Genomic DNA, 23,071 nt, shown 5'->3' with positions numbered 1-23,071 from the left:
GAAGTGATGAATATGATGGAAAACGCAACAGCTGATTGACTGATTTGTTTAATTTTAATTAAAAATGCTCCCTGTTTTGATAATGGCTTTCTAGAGTAATTATATTGCACTATACTATATTAAAAGATTTATTTACATTCTATAACAAAACTTATTCTTTCACTCTAAAAACAAAAGCATTGTGATTTTTAATTTTTTTATTTAACATATTTTTGAATTTTAGAAACGGAAAAAATTATCAATAAATAATAAAAAAGAAAAGAAAATTTAAAAAATAAAACATAAAATCTAACCTAATAATGAAGATAAGATTTAAGAAGATACTGACTTTCTTTCTTGATTTAAAGCTTGATTCAATCCAAAAAAGAAATAAATACAAAAATACAAAATAAGTCAAGTTAACCTAGATATTAGTATATCTTGGAATTAATTATTGTCTTCCACCCATGATAAATTGTAGACTAGTCTCATTATAATATGAAATAGCTTTCAAGTCTCGTTTGATGATAAAATAAAGATTTCTCGATAATTATTAGATTCCGAATCCAGCTGACATTTCGATAAAATTTCCCAAAATAATCTTCTATTAAAGTTAATATTAAGTTTTAAGATCTTTTGTTGGTCAATATTTGATGTACGTATGTAATCGAACCGATTTGAAAAGAGAAAAAAATCTCCTTTTTTATCAAACATTTACTTACATTTTCGAGTGTCTTTTAATATTATTGTCTATGCTAATATCTTTCATTCAATGCTGTCATGTTATCGTTTTTCATTTCATTATCTGTGCCAACCTCTAGTGGCATCGAAAACTAGAGAACTTGAAAACTACCGAGTACAGTTTAATTGCAAATTAATATCGTACATGCTAAACGAATGGTTATTTCTTATATTTCTGCTTAAACTTTCTCGTAACTTAAGTATTCGCGATTTAAAGTTTCTAAAATATCCGAGTTCGAGGTTGTGGGTTATCCTGGATTAAAGATGAACGAAGAAGACAGAAGAGCTCGCAATTTTTTCGCTCTAAAAGAAATGTTAGACGAACAGCGAAAGAAAAGGACGAAAACAAACAACCAAATATTCTACACTGCTTCGATGATGACTTCCAAAACAGCTCATGTGAAGTCCTCAAGCATGCTCAGGAGAAGTATATCAGATTCGGTTGAACGTAATGTTCACAGAGCTGCAACTCTTCATGAGGTAAGAAATCGAAAAAAGGTTTTCTTGGGAACCTTAAAGTATGATTCTCACTAGCGATACAAGCAGACGCAACTCCATGTTCTCACTATGAAAAGAAGCGACGCAAGCGCGAGAAAACGGAAGATTTTGGGGTTTTTTTTCTTGCGTTTTATCTCTCGCGCCTTTGCTTATGCTTATGTTGGCTTACGTCCCTAGTGAGAACCCAGCTTAACGTTCCAATTTACTTTTATTATGCAGCTTGCCAGTTTTGAAGATACTGAAAAATTTGAATAGTACTGAGACTCAACGCAAGCCATTTCAGACAGAAATTTAACAATTGAAGCAGAAAAAAAAAATTTACTTACTATCGTTTCAACGAAAAATGGCGATGCAAAATCTAAAATCCATTCAATATGAAAATGATGAGATGAGTTACCAAAAAAAACTTAGAAAAAACTTGATAACTTGCTCATATTGTGTATTTGCTCGTCATTTTTTGGGGGCTTAAGTCTTAACTGGAAAGAGGGTATCGCAGAAACTGGCTAAATTATAGAAAATAAACCAATGTAGCCGCAATATTACAAAAAAACTTAGATAATCCTTTTTGAACATGAATATGGCAGCGAATTTGGACGCAATTTTTCAACCCACTTTACTCAAGGTTAGTTTTAATTGATCGCGTTTCGTTGGACATTTCTTTCTTTTCCTTGACAACCAGTGCGATTTCCAAATGATTTGTTTGGTTTTATTAGTGAGTCTGGTGTGAAATAAGGGCAATTGCTAGGTTCTTTTTGACAGACACCACCATATTTTAAGCTTAAATTCAAGAAATAGCTTATCTCGGTTAACATTGTTCGTAACATGTTGGTCTAACCAAAATTTGGTAATTTCAAAAGACATGGTTATTTCTCCCTCATTGAATATGTCGATTAGGGTGAAAGCCAGCGCTGGTACGACTACACACTTAAATAAAGAGATTTATTCTTATATTTATTATTTCATTTCATTTTATTACGTTTCACTCCCAACCTCACGACGGCACATGAAATACAATAAAGCATAGCAAAATTTCTCAGTTCGTGTCAAAATTTGGAAATTTCATCAGAATATAAGAAAGCAATTACCAAAAGAAAGTCCTTTTCACCCTTTTTTCAGTTTTAGAAGTTTTGCATTTTATTCTTTATTTACTTCTTCTTCTTTTTTAATTTATCTCATTTTCCAAAGCCATTTACGCGCCAAAATATGTTTTAGAAATTGAAATTCTCTTTAGTTAAAAAACAACTTTTTTGTTTTAATGTATTGAGTCATAGTAATAGTAATTTGCTGTGTAATCGAAGGAGCTTATAATCACAAAACCTGCCACGGAAAACTTAGGACTGAAGGAGACTTACTTGCCCTATTTCAAAATAACGTCCCGGTTTGCTTACATCGGCTAAAATAATACAAATTAAGGCTAAATTTAAGCTTAGTTCTCTTCTTTCGAGATATTTAGCATAATATTTAGTTGTTCTTGCCTTCATCAGCTCATTAACCAAATTTCATTGTGATTTAAGATGTGTTGTTGTCATTCCATCCCCCTCCAGCGACCTTGACCCCTATCGTTAAAGTTTGTTTGTTTTGATGTGATGTCATTCATAGAGCAATTGACAGTACCTTAAGTATTTGCATAAACATATTTAAATTCAAATCGAGCTCTCTGCTTTACGTAGTGTATATATAGCTTCTCAACGGATATCTCCCAATAGTCGTAATTAGGAGAAAACTGCTTTGAGTATGACATCCGGATATGTCTTTTTTGTCAAGATTGAATGATAAGATAACGTGACAGGGTATATTGGTTGTCCAAAGCTCTTCCCAATCTACTCTCGCTATACAGCTGCTGATGAGTCATATACATAATAGGGGCGCATAAAAGACTGAGATTGAGATTCTATTAAGTTGGTTACGGAAAGAAAAGAAAAGGAAAGAAAAGAAAAGAAAAGGAAAGGAAAGAAAAGGAAAGGAAAAAAGAAAAGAAAAGGAAAGGAAAGGACAGATCCGAAGCCCTTCCCGTCCCCTTACTTCCCCCCTTCCCTCCCTGCCCTTCCCTTCCCTTCCTCCCTCCCCCCCCCGCCCCTCCCCTCCCCTCCCCTCCCCCCCCTCCCCCCCCTCCTCCCCCCCTCCCCTCCCTCCCCCCCCTCCCCTCCCCTCCCCTCCTCTCCTCCTCCCTCCCCCCCTCCCCTCTCCTGCCCTTTCCTGGCAGAATAAAAAAAAAAGGAAATGCTAGGAATATATATATGTACAAAAATCTCTCTTTCCATTGATCGAACTTCTGCGGCAGCTACTTGACGATTTCTGATCGTGATGCATCACAGGATAGTTCAGGGTAACACAATTCTAGTGTTAACTGATCTGAATTCATCTTGTGCATACTATTTCAAAATTCAGAGAAATGTTGTAAGAGATTTCTTTATCATCTTGACGAAAAATGAAATTCTTTCTTTTCATCCTAAAGGCATGTCGGGAAGGATTATACGAAGAGGTCACGAGGCTTCTCGAAGACAACCCGCTAATCAACAGTCTTGATGACAGGGGTTTTGCCCCATTGCACTATGCGGCTCGGTATCAGAGGACACAGATAGTCTCATTGCTGATTGATAATGGAGCTGGTGAGCATGCGCTGTTTGATCTTTGTGTAACATTGTTTCACCTTAGCTCTGCGGTTTGTTTAGAGGATTGAATTAACTAAATGATTTATGCAAAAAACAAAACGTCCTTAGAGAGGATTCGAAGCGGTTTTTGCTTAGTCTTAACTCTATGCTCCACAAATCCTAGACTCGCGTCGTCAGCAAAGTGTAATAAAACTCCTGTTTCAGCGTGTCAGCATCCTTGAGCAAACTCTCCCAATGCACAATAGGCCATTTCACGGATCCCGTTACTCAACCTCAGCCTTGTAATTATTCTTTAGAATTTGACTACAATCCGCAGTAATGAAAGGAAATTACACATCAACAAACAATTGAAACACTTAAAAATTTCACAGGTTGTAGGCAATTTCTAAAGAATATATTACGCGCTGACGAGGCTGAGGTTGAGCCGCGGGATCTGTGAAATGGTCTATTTACATCAATGACTTAGTATTATTTTTTCCTTTAGTATTTATGCTCACTGTTTGACTGTCTTGCTTTAGATATCAACGTGGGCTCAAGTTATGACCAGCGTAATCTGACCCCACTACACGTGGCAAGCAGATTTGATGCTTTGGGCGTGGTGAAGGTTTTGATAGACAATGGAGCTGATATGGAGAAACAATCTGTGTTTGGGCAACATGCACTACACTATGCAGCACAAAGAGCCAGTGTAGAACTGATTGAGGTAATTACTCCGAGGTTAAGAAAAAACTGGGTCGAGTTGTCATTACAGGGCATTGTGGGCTGTTTTAGGGAACATATTCCCAAGATGGCGTCTATTTCGTCCCCTAAAACAGCCCCACAATGCATTGCAATGACAACTCGACCCAGGCTTTTACTTAACTTCGCTAATACTGGCTCCAGCATGGAATTTTCTGTTGCTCAGTCAGTCTCAATCTCTTATAGAATATTAACGTGTTCCAGTGAAGGTGGAATTTCAACGAGTGTTTTTATTGATGAAGTTGTGTATTTTTTACTTTGCCGTTGGTATTTGGGAATATTCTGACGCTGAAATAAGGCTTACACGGAGTAAATGAGTCTGTAATCAAGGAACTCAGCGGTAGTCTATGCGATAAAGGCATCCGGGATGGGCTCCCTGTGAATATAGATAATATCCTGCCCTCCCAGCATGGGTACCCTGTGGATATTTAATTTTGCTATTTTGATGAAGCACGCTTATCGGTTCCCGTGGACGAATTTCAGTTTCCATTTAATCAAAATATAATAACGTAATAATACTTATTAAACTAATACTTCTTGTTTTAGTTGTTACTGGACAAAGGAAAAGTCAACCCGCACGTGACTGACAACGAAAACTTTACAGCGTTACATGTGGCTGCTCTGTGTGGACGATTGGACGTCATTAATGTTCTAGTAAGTGAGTTAGGCGTTTTCCGTCCAACGTTCGACATTTAGCAAGGCGTAATAACAAAGTTGTTGCTGGAAGAGCCGCCATATTGAATTCTTTTGATGCCTAGTGTTTCTCCGTGTTTGCGAGTGTGTTTCTGGGCCTGATCCCTCGCGGTTATCGGTAAACCTGATGCTAAAGGTCTCTACTGTCTGCGCAACCCCATGAGGGATGAGGTTTCCTGGTATCAGCTTTTTCGCTAACTATGGTATTGTTTGGTGATTGTTTTTAGTTGTTACACGAAGCTGATCCATGCAAGATCGACTGTGACAAATGTACGCCTATTCACTATGCAGCCAAGGAGGGTCGGGCCGATATTTTACGAGTACTCCTCAAAACAGGTAAAATGGTTATGAACCGGTCGGTCGGGCCGATATCTTACGAGTACTCCTCAAAATAGGTAAAACAGGTTATGCACCGGTGGGTCGCGCCGATATCTTAGGAGTACTTTTCAAAACAGGTAAAATGGTTATGAACCGGGCGGTCGGGCCGATATCTTACGAGTACTCCTCAAAACAGGTAAAACAGGTTATGCACACTAAAGAGTATTTCCATTAACTAACAAAAAAAGGATAGAATTTCATAATCATTTACAACTTTTTCCTCAAAAAATGACATACAAAATGATCAGTACCTCCTGGTTTCTACGCATGCTTTTGATTGACATGTGTGAAAGCTTCATTTCAAGGTGTGTCTTGACACCTCTGTTGACTGTGATGAACATCAATACTGAGTTATTTCTTTCTTTGTGGTGTTTTCAGCATCAATGGCGGGAAAGTCATGTCATGATATCTTAAATACTGACTGCAGAGAAACCAACTCAAGCCTTCATCTTGCGGTACAATATGGCCACGTTGAGGTCAGTAGAAGTACACTAACTGCTGCTGCTTTTATTGTGTCCGTTGGAGAAAAAATGCGTTTGACGATATCTATATAGAGGATATTACATGGGCACGCGGAGATACGAATTTTATCTTCGAGTGTTCAATTGATATCTCACGAGTGAGCGCAGGGAACGAGTGAGATATCTAAATTGAACACGAGAAGATAAAATTCGTATCTCCAAGCGGCCATGTAATGTTCTGTTTATTATATAGATATCGATGAAACTTAAATAAAACAAAAGCTCAAAAATTCTTTATTAAAATAGCAAGCCGATTCAACAGCGATATCTTCACGTGTGAAAGATATGGTATCTTCCACTGGTGAAAGATGTATCAAGTTTTCGACACTAGAGAAAAGCTGGTATTTCATCGATATCTATATAATAAAATGCGTTAATACCACTCATAACTGATTCTTATATGTAGTTTTCGTTTTCCTTCATTTCTGTTTTTTCTATATTTTAATTATCTTTGCTTTATTTGTTATTATTTATTTTTTAATGATATATTAATATACTCTAGGCTGCAAAGGTTTGCATCGAATATGGCGCCGATCCTTCGGCCCCCCAGGTAAGATTTGAAACCAGTTTGACTGGTTTATATCTTGCACACTAACCGAACATACTGGTTTGACGAGTTTTATTTTTCATACTGACTAACAGGAGGAAGTGGTCTGTTTAATCTCCATACCTTAACCGAACGAATATCTCCATACTAACCAGATGAACCGGTTTTCTTTAGGAATCTCTGGAAACTCCTTTACACGTGGCCTGCAATAACGATTATATAGACATGGCATCTTTACTTGTATTCCATGGAGCAGCTATCGAGGCGAAAGACAAAGATGGCATGACCCCGATACTTAGGTATACGGTAGACGTATTCCAGCTTGATCAGGCTATAACAAATTAATAGACGATTTTACTGGTACGGTGGCCATCTTGAATTCTTGGATGCCGAGGCAGCCGGCAAACACGTAGGATATTTATAAAGCATAGAGTGGCGGGGGTATGTTTTCAAAGTCTTGGTGTTTTTTATATCGTTCCAACTACCAGCAAATTCAATTGCTTTTTAGATGTGCTTCTCATTGAAAAGCGTAAAGTCATATAAAAAGACACCCTGATAGCTGTGCAGTCTATAAATTTTCCAATAGTTGCCCCCTCTGCATTCCATTACGTCTTTATTAAGACAATAGCATTCAAGATGGCCACCGTATCGGTAAAAAGGTCTATTTAACAAATAGACATCAGTTTTTTATGTGTCTGTCCTCTTATTGACGATAAATTGCGTCATCACGTTTTCAAAGTAGTGTGGATCCATGAGGCGTAGCCGGAACAAAAGATATAGTAAAATGATTTTTTTTCCGTTTTCCTCAGAGCTTCTCTTTCTGGACAAGTGGAGATAATAGATCTTCTGTTAAACGAGGTACACGCAATAGTCCAGTTTCGAGTGACTGTCGTTTCGAGTTAATTACCGCTGTGTTTTTTGATTACAGACTCATTTACTCAGGCTTAGCCTCGAATCAGTGTCTAATTACTCGCAAATACCAACGGTAAAGTAAAGAATGAACAACTTCAACAAAACGAACACTTTGAAACTTGACGGACCTTGACTGGAACACGTGAATATTCTTCACAAAATCGAGGCTTAGCCTGAGTAAATGAGTCTGTAATCAAGAAACACAGCGGTAATTTGGAACTCGAAAAGTGTCTATTACACACACGCAATGCGCTGTTTGCATGATGGCATCATTCTACTACCACTACCAGAATGCTTTAATTTTCCTTCTTCAAATTTTTGTTGACCCATGAAAAAATAAAATAATTGATGCTAACGAACTGATAAAAAAGGTGTGCAGGGGATTCTGGTTTAATGTGACGTCATAATGCAAACGAACTGATTCTTTACATTTAAGTAACGCCATCGTAACTATGTGTAACGCATGCTTCTTCCTTGAGTAACGCCATGTAACTATATGTAACGCATGTATTTTAAGGGAGCTAAACTTTACCCAGCACCAGGGTCGGACATGCCTATACCACTTCTGTGCGCCGTGAATCGCGGACATCACGATGCTGTCGCGTTTCTTCTCAAGCGCGGGTCACCGATCGACTTGCGTGACACAAAGTATCGAACGTGTCTTCACATTGCTGTCTATAGTGCTGATATCAAGACAGTGCAAGTGATACTACAGGTAATAAGCAGTCGTTTAGAGTACAAAGTAAAGTTATGACTCGCATTTTTTTATTTCTCCAAGAAAAACGCTTAAATAAACGAAATAAATGTTCTTAATGATTTAACCTCCACGTGAAACAATTGAAATTTTGAACAACAAATTCTGTCATGAAGACAAATTAGGAAAATATTTTATATGCTCTCATAATAGTCATTCTTGTAGGGAGGGGAGGGGGGGGGGAAAGAAACAAGATGGGGCATGGGGATGGTCATGGTCGTTTATTAAACTCCTGTACTGTGCAACGAAGTATTCTTTTTTGATCCATTTAAAACATGTTCATCTTCAGAATGGCGGAGAAAGGTTATTAGATGCGAGGGACAAAGATGATAAAACACCACTACACTACGCTGCAGCAAGAGGAGATATCCAGGTACTTAACCAAGCTCGGTGTTGTGGCTGCTACTTTAGTCCCCAGAGAGAGGCGGTTCGCAGCCTGCTTCATGTATTGATGGTTTTCACGTCGGCCATGTTGGAGGACTTTAACAGAAGAATTATCAATGAATTCTTTAATTATATCCTCCAAGCGTGGCCACCGTGTCTTTTGTTATTTAATGCTCTTGGGAATGGTTGAAAACATCAATATAATACTTTTAGTAGGTTGACCCTAAGCCAGTGCAAAACAAAATAATTTTATCGTACATGAAACATTTATCCATTATGGCAATCTTACATAAAGTAGTAGTCTCAAGTTGTATAAAGCAAACTTCATGTGACTGTAACTTGGAAAACGTTCAAACACGTGACCTTAACAAAGCCGACTTTACTCACTTTACGTATTTTTTCAGATTCTTAATAAATTATTATGCGCTGGATCACATGTTGATCTTCGAGATGAGGACGAAAAAATTCCTTTGCATTACGCTTCAGAGTAAGTTGTATATTGACTTTAGCCCGCATGAATTCAACAGCACATTAAATATGGCCCAAAATCCTGGAAAGATATATAATCACCATTTTCCATACATCGGTTCACTGGTCAAACACAAAGCATTCAGTTGAGGTTGCAAGGTTCAATTTTGAATAATCCTTTGAAAGTACCTTGGCGCATCGCTTGGGTGCTTCGTGTTTGACCAGTAAACCGATGTATGGAAAATGGTGAATAAAACCTTGCAGGACTAGAGTGACTGCGCCACGTATTTGACGGTGTCGTGACCTTACGGTTGTCACGCAACATATTTCATTAATGTCTAAACGGCCAGTGACAAGAGCATTTCTTTGCAGATATGGTTGCGCAGCACGTGTTTTTCATTGAGTGAGGGTTAATGCGAGCACTATTTCCTTTTATAAAATAACTGATATGAATGTCGCGTTCTGATTGGTTTGGAGCGCGTGCTTTATGACAGCACATTGCACGCGCGCACTTTCCGTTGCGTCATTCCTATCTATTATTGTAATTTGTATTTTATAAAAGAAATAAAAAACTTGCTTGCTGTGCTGTGTGCAGTCATAAAGCACTTGGGGATTGGCAGAACACTCGAGAAGTGTCCAGAAGCACTCCGCTACGCGTGATTCTGCCAACCCCCGGCCGCGTGCTTTATGACAGCATACAGCACGCGCGCGCGTTTTCTATTTCTTCACTAACAATGTGACGAGCTACACGAGCTTTCAACACGTATATATATTATATATATACGTATTCAAAACGGCTCTGGAGCGTCCCATTTCAGACCATGTGTCATTCCCTTGAGAATAATATTCTTTGTTTGAGTTGTATCCATATTCATGTGTTTTCTCATGTGCAACCAAGCGCAAACCTTAAACAAGAAATGATATTCTAGGGAATGACAAGTTGTCTGAAATGGGAAAACATTACGTCAGAGCCGAGGAGGTCTGTTGAGTGGCCAAGTCGAGGTTGGACTTGATGTATTCATGCTTTATTTTACGAAGTCCAGCCTCAAATTGGAACCATTATTTCGAATTCGTAAAACATCTATTGCTATACCTTCAGCGCCGAACTCAAGCTGAATCACGTGACGAGCAAACTTCGTTTCTGTCACGCTGGTCACGTACATCTGGAATGTTCTACTTTTAAGTTTCCTAAGTGAACTTGCTTCTAATCATTTTTCTTTTGCTTTAGGAATGGGAATCTAGAGTGCGTGCAGGTTCTGCTTAAGAAGATGCCCTCGTCGGTTGATTGTCAGGACTCGCGATTGAGTACACCGCTGAATTACGCTGCTGCAGACGCCAATCATGTAGTCGCTCGGTATTTGATAAACAAAGGAGCTGATGTTGATAACAGGTTGGTCGAGGGATTTATTTTAATGATTCTGGTACTCGGAAAGAGAAATGTTGTATTCGTTCGTGAACTGGTAGTCGAAAGGAAACAAACTGGACAGAAATTAAATAATTATAAGCAGCAATCAGCAGCGATTAACAGCGCCATCATCGATAACCATCGATCAATCATCTTAACACCTTTAAGATTATTGTTTCTATAATCACCATTATCATAATTATCACCATCATCACCATCATCATCATCATCATCATCATCATCATCATCACCATGGCAACCACACCACAACCACCACCATCACCATTACCAGAACCACTACTATATCATCGTCATCATCATCATCATCATGATCATGATCATCACCATCATCATCATCACCATGACCACCACACCACCACCACCACCATTACCAGAACCACTACTATATCATCGTCGTCATCATCATCATGTCCACCACACCACCACCACCATCATCATCACCATTACCACCACCAATACTATATCATCGTCATCGTCATCATCCAGAATCGAAAAACATCATTCATCATTACTATCATCATCATCATAATCATCTTTATCACCATCATAACCATCAGCTATCGTTGTTTCCACATATCGTTGGTTCCAACATCTAAATACATCATTCATCATTACAATCATCATCATAATCACCACCTGTCATCACTGTCATCACCATCATCATCATCATCGCCGTTAGCACCATCATTATAATAATAATTGTCGTCATAATCAAGTCTTAATCCATTTCATGTTCCTTTATTCATCATCAGGGACGATAATCATGTATCTTCATTAATCCAAGCAGCGAAGTGTGGATGTCTAATCACAGCACGAGTCTTGCTGGAGAAAGGAGCCAGTATTAACGCTGTAGACAAAGACAGAGTAAGCATTATAACAATGAGTACATTATAGGGCAGTATGACATAGTAGAATGTAGACCCTTAAAGGACAACATTAAGAAATTTATATCTTGAAAGTTATCGTCACTGCTTGGAAATATAATTTGGACGTTTCTTTTCCTTCCCCAGAACACTGCTCTCACTACTGCAGCAAGTAACGGTAATGCCTTATTCGTTTCCATGGTTTTGGACCGAGGAGCAGACATTTCCATAGTAACAGCAAATGGAGATAACTGCCTGACCGCCGCGATAACCGCTGGCCACAAAGATGTCTGTATGGCAATTGTAAAACACGAGAGGTGGGTTGGTACCTAGTCACGTGGTAATGACGTCATTTACCTTATATAGTCATCAAATATTGTGCTTGACTCATAGGTGGGAGGAGGCGTGTCAGTTTGAAGACTGTAATGGATATCCTGCGATCAAAAGCCTGATTGAAAAGTTTCCTGACGTTGCCAAGGTAACACCTCATACTTTCTTTATTGAATGAGAGGTGAGGCAGTAAGCCATGTGGGATGGGCTCGGAAATCATATAAGAACATGCGTAAAAGAAAAATTACGAGACTTGTATGAAACGACTGAAGAAGAGGGCCAGTGGGCCTTTCACAACTTCAAGTCGCGTAAAAAATGAGCCAGCTCAACTAGAAACCGTGGACAGCTGTTTCGGCCTTTATTGGTTAATATTAGTTCATTCAATAAAACGAATCGAAATATGGCTTATTCATTCGTATCCACGTGGAAACACAAAAGCGTGAGATGCTAGTCACTCCAGAACGATCATTTTTCAAATTGGTACATATTTTCAAACATATTTCGGGTTGGTGTATAACTCTTGGTTATTCAGTGTTATGATGCTCTATCATTTATAGGCTATTATTATATATTAATAGGTATATTAGTAATTATTATCGGCACGGGTCATTTTTGAAGTGTTTCTATTGGTTAACCAGGTTGTTCTAGGCAAGTGTATCTCGTCATCGGGTCACCAAGAGAACGACGAAAAGATGGAGGTATGTAATCATCTCTATTTCTCTTCTCCACCTCGTCCTTTTATCTGGAGGTACCTTGATGGAGGTATGTAATCATCTCTATTTCTCTTCTCCACCTCGTTCTCTTATCTGCATGGAGGTACCTTGATGGAGGTATGTAATCATCTCTATTTCTCTTCTCCACCTCATCCTTTTATCTGGAGGTACCTTGATGGAGGTATGTAATCATCTCTATTGCTCTTCTCCACCTCGTCCTTTTATCTGGAGGTACCTTGATGAAGGTATGTAATCATCTCTATTTCTCTTCTCCACCTCATCCTTTTATCTGGAGGTACCTTGAAAACACTGCCACAAATACAGGCTGTTGTATCTTCTGTTTTACTAGCGCATAAGCATAAGGATCAATACGTTCTTCTTGTACATAAAAACGTTGTGCAATCAACATTCTATTCTAGGTTGGATACAAGCATCTGTTATCAACAATGCTTTCGTACTTGTGCTATAACCAGAACCATTCCTACATTCTATACGGATTAAAGGAATCTAGTATCTGTACGACTTTGATGTGTTTTTTGTAATTTTTTCCTGTAGGTTACTCATCGGTTTGATTACCTTGATCCTGAGCCCAACAGAAGGACGATTTCAAGTGGTAAAAAATTCTTTGCTCCTAAGGTAAGAATGAAAAATTCCACGGAGAAGTTAGCATCGTTTTTCAAGACCAAAGATACCCAGAGAATTACTTTTTGTACCATTTACAGAAGCTTCATTCTTTTTATTGTTCTCATTGTTTTTCAGTATATGGTGGAGGGTGTGCAAAAAGACTTGCTTTTCCATCCACTCACTTTGGAACTGATCAGATATAAATGGTAAATACAAGTTTTTAAAATTATCTGTTTGATGAATGTTTGGAAGCAATATTCAAATTCTTTAATATTTTATCGATACACTGAAACAATCTCTGGGCTAATCTAAGTCAGGGCACTGCTAACTCACAGATCGAACCCTGAAACAACCTCTGAGCTGATCTATGTCAGGGCACTGCTAACTCACAGATCGAACCCTGAAACGATCTCTGGGCTAATCTAAGTCAAGGCATGGCTAACTCACAGATCGAATTGGGATTTTACGTGTTAGTTTTTGCGTCAAGTGCAAGGGGTCTATTTCTTGGTTTCACCTAACGTCATTTCCTGTCTCGTGCGGAATGTTTATAAGTTGAATCACAAGTTTTCAATAGCATTTTTTTTGGCTGATAGCACAGAATGGTCATGTGTAAAAGCTGTACGTAGACCCCCTAGATGAGCGCGTTCGCTCTTAGGGTAAATTTATTGGGAAAAATACGTTTAAATAAATAATAATAATAATAATTTTTATTTTAACTACCGTTTGAAACAGATAATGAGATTCAAGACTTTTATCAGCTGATTGAGAACAAGCAAATATCGTTAATTGTTCTTCCTTTATTTCCACAGGAAATTGTTTGGGCTTCGATTTTTTTATGCCGCCGCAATCCTGCACTTGATATTCTTGATAACACTGGGTCATTATGTCAGCTGTCAAAGATATTTGTTCAACCATCGACGCTTAAACCAGACGAGGACTATTGAAGATGAAAAACTACAGGTAATCCCATAATCAATGATTTGATTTAGCCTTCTCCGATCCGCAGGCACCTCCTTGGGTCTTTTTTGCTCCTTGGGCTTCCTGTGGTGGGGGCAAAAAAGTCGAAGGGGGAGGGGGAAGGGAGGGACAAAAAAGAAAAGGAGATACTACTCCTCTCGCTTTTTCTCTCCCTCCCTCGTCCCCACTCCTCCTCCCCTCTCGTTCCTAGTTCTTCTCTGCCATAAAATGTAATACAGGGATCCCAACAGAGAATATAGAATACAGTCAATTTAAAAAACGTTGTCGTCGACCGGCTCACGCCTACGCGACTGGACCGAAAGGAATATGGGTAAAAATCACTGAAGCGGTTAAATATTCGTTCTGAATTATTATAATTGTTCCCGCTAGTAATAAGATAATAATGGCCAGAAACAATCCATCAAATGCTGTCTTCGGGTTTAGGGAAAGAAAAACAAAGTAGTTATGATTCAGTTCACAATTTCGAAAATTTGAAGGCATTGAAAAAATGTCTCCTTCAACACTTCCCGCTCGCCTACGAAGGTTCGTGCTGTAAACCAGGCATAACTAGTCAGATAAAGTTATGAAGTCAGCTCGGCTTCAATGATTACTACCCAGAGTTCCTTTCGGTCCAGTCGCGGAGGCTTGAGTTGGTCATTTTTTAAATTGACTGTATATTATAGCATTGTGGTTGGACTAGAGACAATCGTAAACGCGTAAACTGCAGATCGATGTGAACAATTCCGTACCTTCACACTTCCGCGTACTGACACTCACTAAGAAGCTAGAGTTTAATTCTTTATACTTTTTTTTTCTACTTATGTTTTCAGCATTATTGCACAGCTCAATCAATCGCTGGATTGGAATTGGGCATTATTGCCATCTCGCTATTCAACCTTTGTATTGAAGGCTACCAGATGTACACTGAGGTATGTCTGTTTAACCTGTTTTTAAGCAGAAAAACCTGTTAAAACCAGTATATGGGAAATGCGCTGAAGATAAGAGAGTTAACTAGAGAATGGGGAAAAGGGTATTGGAAATCTGTTTAATAAACCATATTTAAAACACTCATTAATAATTCATAAGTTTATGGTCCAATTGGAGCCACCATACACTTCACGTGCATGAACCTTTATACCCGATAAAGTCCTCTTCATTAGTATTCAAGTGATTTTATATAAAGACACATGTGTCTAACGTGCCTGTCTTTGCCTTGGCACGCAATACCCAAGTGTGGGAGCTTCTATTGAATCAAGTTGCGCATGCCCGTGACGTCAAATCTCTATCGAAGTATAAAAATCTATGTTCGTGACGTGTATGGTGACTCCAGTTGAACCAAAATCTTATAAATTGTTCATGAGTGTTTTAAGCAGTTCAAAAAACTCGTAGATCGTGTTTTATCAGGTATAAAAGCACTCGGCTACCTCTCGTGCTTTTATACCTGATAAAACACTCCTACTCGTTTTTTAAACACTACATACCCTATTTGCAACGCATATAAAGTGAAAATATCACTACTTAATGCAAATGAAGTCATCCAAACCATAGTTAATAGAGGGGAATGGTTATGAAACCTATTGTTATATGTCTTTGTTCACTTTTTTCAAGCGTGACCATGCACAATCCTTTGTTTTACCATTGTTTTACCATCGTTGGCAATGGCTGAGTGAACAGACCAAAATCTTTCTTTTGGCTGCTAGTTCAAAATACTTAAAGATTTATAAGAGATATTTGAATATTCCTGAAAACGAATACCGGCGCGGCACAGTACGACACTGTACGGATTGACTTATAAAGAACCTAAGGACCTTTTTTCCGCTCTCCTCACATTGATGTATATAAAAAGCTATTTCTAACCAAGAAATCATGGTGTTACGTTCTAGAGATGGAATTACATCGAGACGAGTAATGTTGTGGAGTTGACAACCTTCTCCTGTTCTTTGATAGCCATCTCCCTGCGACTGAACAGTATAGAGGACGAATTTTATTGGAGTTTAACAGTTATTTCAGTATTACTGGCGTACCTGACCATGCTACTACAGTTTCAAACGTAAGACTTAGTTCCATTAACTACGCAAGGCTTAAGTATTGACCTTCAAATTTTTGCGCTGAAATTTGGTAACGCCGCGGAGTAGGACGCGCGCTGAATCATGGGGCGGTTTAGAGGACGCTACTTGTATTGTTCGTTTTAAAAATTTTATTTCTAGAATCGAGCCACATTTACTTTGGTTTTTGGGGCTGTTTTAGGGGATGTTATTTGCCTTTTTCGTTTTCCGGGCTTTAGCATTTAAATCAATTGAATAGATGTACTTGAACCCATTTTTGAATGTTTTCGACATCTTTAGGTTATTTCAGTCTGGAATATATGTAACTATGCTGTTTGAAGTATTAAAAACGGTTGTCAAGGTTAGTGCGCATGCTCTTGACTTGCTCTCCTATTGTTCCCATTTATCGCAGTTACGCGTCCCATGCACACGACCAGCTATAATGAACTACTTCGACGATATGGATGCCATCTTGCCAGGGGGCAAAAAAAACAACAAAGATGGTGGGAAATATAAAGTTTTGTTTTTGGTAAAGGTGATCGATGTGCCATCTTAATCAATCTTTTGTTGTATTCTCTTGTGGTGAGCTGTTAGTGTCAATCGACGTCATTACTCTAACAAAGATTTATTTGCCCCCTTTATATCCCATAATGCCTTGTGATCCAAGATGTCCGCTGTATCGTCGAAGTAATCCATTCTAGAAGTCTACATGAGTTTTTTGCTTACGTCAATCGAATTTTTAATGGTCAGTGTTAGTTTTTTTTTGAGTGACGGAAGACAAAAACCCAGACGTGTTACGTAATATAAAAATGGGGTAAAACAAAAATCCTTGTAGTGAAAGTTTTGGTTAAGTTCCATTTTGCTTAGTATTCATAAGTTGTTTTTACATATTTAATTTTCAGGTTGTAAGTCTTTTCACGATAATATTCATCGTCTTCGCTGTTACTTTTCATTTGTTACTTTCAAGAAAGAATAACGTGAGTAAACCTTGACTTCTAGACATATCCCCCCTCCCTCCCCTCCCCCCTTTTTCTGTATTCTCCCTCTCTAGAGCTTGTCTTCAGTAATGTTTTAATGCCCGGAGAGAAACTGCCAGCATCCATTTGCAGCATATTTTTGAGGGATGTCACGCGCGCTAACTTTTCCTACAGAAAACCTACAAATTACTAGCTAGAAAAGTTAGAAAGCGCGCAATTTATAAACCTCTTTGGTCGTAATGTTTTCCCATTTCAGACAACGTGTCATTCCCCAGAGTATTATTTTTTGTTTAACGGTTGCGCATTAGAAGACACATGAATGTAGATACAACTCAAACAAAGAATCTTATTCTCAAGAGAATGACGCATGGTTTGAAATGCGGACAAGGTAAAGCGGTCTATTGATTTCACGCAGTTTCCAGTAACGTGGGTGAGCTTACACTATGTTTTGTGCGTGCAACTGTTGTAAAGATGGACGGTAGGACAATGTGTTTAGCATGAACAGTTCGACTTCGTTCAAATGGGGCCATTATTTTAAAGATTATATTTTTGAAACGTTTTGCCTAACTTTTAGAGAGCATTCCTTGGTTTGCCATACGAGAATGGGACAGACATTACGAAGGTAAATCTCTTTGTTGAATATGTATTGACGATTCCCCTATTCCAAATTTATTACAACAACCGCTAGGTGAACAGCTTCTTTAAGAGAGGTGAAAAGACGAATCCCCAGCACGTTCGAATGCAATAGGTTTCCAATTCTCAGGAGATTGAAATTCCTTCGTTTTGTCCTTCAAATTGAGCTGCTTTGACGTTACATGCAGGAATTTATGCGCACGAAGCAAATGAATAACCTTCGTCAGAGTAAAAAACGAAATTCAAAGTTTTAGAAATGTGTTTAATGGAAGCTAAAAACCAGATATCTTGAATCTGGTCAGCTGTCTGTATCGCTTAATACTTCAGTTTCGAGTTTTCTGTTGCTCAGGTTTAGCCTCGAATATGTTCCGGTGAAGATCCTTAGAATTTGAAAGCGTTTGTATTGTTGAAGTTGTGCATCCTTTACTAGCTTTACCGTTGGTATTTGTAAGCATTTCGAAACTGATACGAGACAACAAAGCCTGAGTAAATGAGAATGTAATCAAGGAACGCAGCGGTAATTTGGAACTCGAAAATGGTCTATCATTAAAATAAGTACATTGAAAAAACGACGGCTTGTTGTTTACAGGATCCATTTGGTACTATACAATTGTCAATCGTCAAGGTAATGGTGATGACGATAGGTGAGATCGAGTACAGTAGCTTTTTCATCGATGAACCATTGTGGATGACAGATACCGCTCGTAACGTGTTTTTGTTGTTCTGTATCATCCTACCAATCGTATTAATGAACCTCATGGTAAGTAGTTATACTGAATTGCTTCTAGAAGGTAGAGAAGCACGGGTAGCCTTCCTACTGTATTGTCATGTAAACACTCTGGAAGCTGTGGAGCACTGGTAAAGCAAGAGAAATACTAGGCTACGCCTCTTGTTGCTGAGCCTGCTTCTCTCTTGCTCTACAGCTCCTAGCGTGCTTATATTACAGTACAAAGACATGTGCGCGCATTTAGAATTCATTAAATAAAGCACGCGGGAGTTGACAGAACACTAGAGAAGAGTTCTGTAGGAAAATCGCAACATGCTATTTTCAATAGGAATAATGCAAATGAGGCTCAGGTCAAACGTCGAACTACTCATGAGCCGAACCTAATTCCATCGGTCTTCTCCGATGTCATTAGGTTCGGATTATGTGAAGTTCAACGTTTGATCTAAGTCTTACAGTTCTAGTTGAATAAGATAATATGAATCACTTCTTGCGGTTTTAGATTGGTCTGGCTGTTGGTGACATCGATTCAATCCAAAAGAATGCAGAACTCAAAAGGCTTACCATACAGGTACTAAATGACTCTTCATTAAATTTAAATATCATGTCAATTCATGAAGCTAGAGCAAAGAAGGGGGTGTAAGCTGAGCAATTAAGGGTGGGGTGGGGTAGAGTAAACGATTTTAGTGAGCGTCTCTATATCTATTTTTCGATTCTTGTGTTCGTGGTCGATTTTCCTCACAGTAGTCCTGGAGATCGACTCTTGCTGTTGGTAAAAACGGTGTAAGGACAAACTAATGCATGAAATTGGTGTCAGACGTGTGACTTAACTATGGGTTCACCATACGTATACTCCATTTTTCACCTCTGCTGGGGCCCCCTCAACCCCTGGAGGTTTGAAAAGGTAACAATTGAAATGGTGTCAGAGGTGGGATTGATTTTTGCATGGTTTATCATCATATCATGACAGATCGACTGCATTTATGAATTTGAAGAGAAACTGCCCTTTTGGTTGTTAAAGCGTTTTCATCGATCCAAAGTAGTGCTGAAACCCAATCAAAAACCACGAACAGTGTTGCAAAAGCTGAAGGTATGTATCTGCTGGGGAATGTGTTATCTCTCATTAGGTCTTATTATTTAGGTTGAGCCATGTGGTAGAGCAACCCCAGACTTTTATAGGTCATCTCACAGGATTGGAAAGAAATCATATTTGTTTAAGTGTTCCATCCTATTTGTCCTCCTAATTTCTTCCATTCTATAAACCCATCTGTGCATAAAAGAATGTTGATGAATCTAAGTGTGCTGGAATGTACTTATTGTTATTCTAAATACTAAGGATCAAATTGAAATGGGTATATTCCAGCACACTTAGATTGTTATTAGAACTACAGATAGCTAAGTCATCTGTTAATGTTGACGAATCAAACCAGTCTTCTCTGTGACTTCACTCGTCAAATAGCTTTGAAAATGACATCACTTCCTGTTCCATGAAGTTTTCTTGCACCCTCTGCTCTCATGCAACTTCCCTCTATGCACCAAACCCCTCCCCTCCACGATGTTATGAATCTAACAGCTCTTATTAACTGAGGAAGCTGCATCTGTGTTAAATCGTGTTTTTAATACAACCAAGCCTTTAGCCATCTCAACCATCATCAGGGTTAAAGTAATGAATAACAATAATTAGTTATTATAGTTTTTTTTTTTGTTGTTGCATGTGTCTTAGGGCCGACTGAATAAACGTCTGTTCAGTACGACCAACAAAGCACCTGAAACCGACCTATCAGAAGCATGGCAAAAGATGACAGAGGAACTAGACAATAAACTACAAATAAACGAAGAAAGGTAGTCTGTTCTATGATTACTATCCATCACTGGCAGCAGCTATTAGGGGGGCCCATTAAGGGGTAAAAGTAGTATAGGGGATGGGGGTTCTAGCGCAGTGACCACCGGAGGATTACCCGCCTAAAGTACCTCCTGAGATTTACACCAGTTTTACCCGCATCCCGTGCTGAGGGTTCTAGCGCAACGACCACCGGAGGATTACCCGTCTAAAGTACCCCCCTCGATTCGTACCGCGATTACCCGCATCCCGCGTCTATGTAAGATATGTTAGTCTATATATGGAGTGTGAAGATTGTAAGAGAACTTTTAAGAAAGAAGTGGACTTGAAGAAGCATTTAAAGATGAAGACGAAATGTATGAGCAGTTATGATTGTGGATGTGGTAAGAAGTTTGAGACTAAGGTTAAATTGTTTTGGCATTGTCAGGATTGTGAGTATGACTACGACGATCTGAAAAGGATCTGGAATTAGGCATAAGATATCTCCTATTATATAGATGGAATCCCAAAGCAATTTCGAAACGGTGTCAATACCCGGTAACGGTGAGATTGATGTTAGACAGTTTTGGCGTCAGTCAGAAAGGAAGGTCAAGAGAACGCTTCGAAAAGGTATAGAAGAATTAGGAGCCCTGAAAGCGAGTATAATGGTGGAAGTGAGTCTATCAAAAGATGAGGCAACGACGACAGCAATGCTGCGATCAAAGTCGTTAGTGATATTAGAGTCCACCAATCTGGATAGGTCACTCAGCGAATCCTTAGAAGTAATAATGGAGTCGCTGTCTAACTACACGAAAGAAGGATCAGGTTGGACAGTGGAGGAGGTAGAAGGTATGGAGGTTAGCATGGCAAGGTACGTGCCGATACGAGGAGGAAGTTACGTGCCCCTGCCGGTGTGGGTAGAAAGGAAGAAAGCCATAGTCAACGTAAAAAATGATGACAACCGCTGTTTTATGTGGGCAATACGATCCGCACTGTATCCAGCAGAGAAGGATCCCTGTAGGACAAGTAAGTATCCCACAGACGATTTAGAGTGGGATGGTGTGAAATTTCCCATGCAGTTGATAGACATCCCCATATTTGAGGAAATAAACGATTTAGCAATTAACGTTTACGGAGTCAGAGACCAAACGATAGTACCACTAGTGTTGTCAAAGAGTAAAGGAGAACGAATACACCTTTTCTACCACGGCGGACACTACTCATGGGTTAAACACATTAGCAGACTATTTTACAGACACACCAAACACAAAGGTAAGAAATACTTCTGTGACTGCTGCTTGCTGTCATTTACCAGCGTTAAAGCTTTAAAGGAACACGATGAAATATGTCGCGGAGTCGAAGAAGTGGCGCAACGGATCCAGATGCCTACAGATAAGAACCTATCCTACTCAGACCATCAAAAGCAGATGCAGGTGCCTTACGTGATATATGCAGACTTTGAAGCGTTGATAACTAAGGAAGAGCAGAAAAGTGGTGCCACGAATAAGGTGGGATTACACGAGATTTGCTCCTTTGGTTACATAGTAGTCAGATCAGACGGTAAGGCTAACCCTCCTGTAATTTACCGAGGTAAGAACGCAGCTAATGAGTTTCTAGAAGCATTGCGAGAAGAGGAGGGGAAGATTAGAGAACAATTAAGACACCCAAAGAAGATGGTATTTACCAAAGAAAACCAGGAGACTTTTACCAAGGCAAAGAAATGCCACATTTGTCAACATACGCTTCTTCAGTTTGGAAGACGAGCCAAGAAAGCGTGGGATGAAGATGGAAAGTATTTAGGAGAAGCTCATTTTAAATGCGGGAAGTATGCTAAGAAGGGTGAGAAGCCGGGAAAGCCCTCCACGCATTGCATTCACTGCCACAAAGCATTTGTTGAGGATTTCTATGTGGATAAGGTTAGAGATCACTGCCACATCACGGGTAAATACAGAGGTGCGGCTCATTGGAAATGCAACATAAACTTCAAAGTAGACCCAGAAATGGAAATACCCGTATTCTTTCATAATTTAAGGGGTTACGACAGTCACTTACTTTTACAAGGAACGGACGGCTCCGAAGTAAAGTGCATACCCAACAACAAAGAAAGGTACATGTCCGTAACTGTGGGTAAGCTGAAGTTCTTAGACTCGCAGCAGTTCATGGCGGACTCCTTAGCAAACTTGGTTAAATACAACACGGAGTTCCCCATTTCCAGTCAATACGGCGCGGAAAGGAAAGGAGTCTACCCATACGAATACATGGACTCCTGGGGGCGATTCGAAGAGCCCCTACCACCCAAAGAGAGATTCTACAGCACCCTAAACGAGTCTGGTATAAAGGACGAGGAGTACCAGCATGCGTTAGATGTGTGGGAAAAGCACTCCTGTGAAAATATGGGAGACTACCACGACATCTACCTACGTTCAGACGTAGTGCTGCTCGCGGATGTTTTCCAAAGCTTTCGAAAGATGGCAATGGAATACTACGGGTTGGATCCAGCGAACTTCTACACGGCTCCTGGACTTAGTTGGAGTGCGCTTCTAAAGAAGACAAATGCGCAACTGGATTTCCTAACGGAATACGACATGTACCGCTTTATGGAAGACGGTATCCGCGGCGGTGTTTGCGGGCCCAGCAGACGATACGCCCGCGCGAACAATCCCACGGTGGAGTACGACCCGGAGAAGCCAACCACATACATCTTCTACTTAGACGCAAACAACCTCTACGGTTGG

General features: G+C 39.3%; 1 protein-coding gene across 1 annotated transcript; it reads left to right on the top strand.

Annotated features, from left to right (window-relative positions):
• The first annotated feature begins 781 nt into the window (after positions 1-781).
• On the top strand, positions 782-20,411 carry LOC116298896 (transient receptor potential cation channel subfamily A member 1). The gene is made up of 29 exons (XM_031707478.2): positions 782-1,200; positions 3,674-3,827; positions 4,349-4,533; positions 5,115-5,222; positions 5,489-5,597; positions 6,018-6,115; positions 6,663-6,710; positions 6,882-7,006; positions 7,517-7,565; positions 8,137-8,334; positions 8,663-8,746; positions 9,162-9,244; positions 10,454-10,615; positions 11,404-11,515; positions 11,662-11,831; positions 11,908-11,992; positions 12,483-12,542; positions 13,113-13,193; positions 13,317-13,387; positions 13,991-14,141; positions 14,969-15,067; positions 16,022-16,188; positions 16,484-16,544; positions 17,086-17,160; positions 17,735-17,782; positions 18,383-18,553; positions 19,020-19,088; positions 19,488-19,607; positions 20,241-20,411. The coding sequence occupies exons 1-29, from the start codon at positions 985-987 to the stop codon at positions 20,361-20,363; spliced, it is 3,282 nt and encodes a 1,093-aa protein (XP_031563338.2). The 5' UTR covers positions 782-984; the 3' UTR covers positions 20,364-20,411.
• Positions 20,412-23,071: the final 2,660 nt, after the last annotated feature.

This window comes from Actinia tenebrosa, unplaced genomic scaffold (genome assembly GCF_029948245.1).
Source record: "Actinia tenebrosa isolate PJP-AT-01 unplaced genomic scaffold, QUT_ActTen_1.0 PGA_scaffold17__23_contigs__length_9995812, whole genome shotgun sequence".
NCBI classification, from domain to species: domain Eukaryota; kingdom Metazoa; phylum Cnidaria; class Anthozoa; order Actiniaria; family Actiniidae; genus Actinia; species Actinia tenebrosa.
This window is presented reverse-complemented; position numbering and strand designations above follow the sequence as displayed.

What these genes read in the sequence shown, in the direction of transcription:
- LOC116298896 (XM_031707478.2), top strand. Translation starts at nt 985, where the DNA reads ATGAACGAAGAAGACAGAAGAGCTCGCAATTTTTTCGCTCTAAAAGAA. An exon ending in TAGATCTTCTGTTAAACGAG is followed by an intron (nt 7,566 to 8,136) that starts GTACACGCAATA and finishes ATGTATTTTAAG; the next exon opens with GGAGCTAAACTTTACCCAGC. An exon ending in GCTACCAGATGTACACTGAG is followed by an intron (nt 15,068 to 16,021) that starts GTATGTCTGTTT and finishes GTTACGTTCTAG; the next exon opens with AGATGGAATTACATCGAGAC.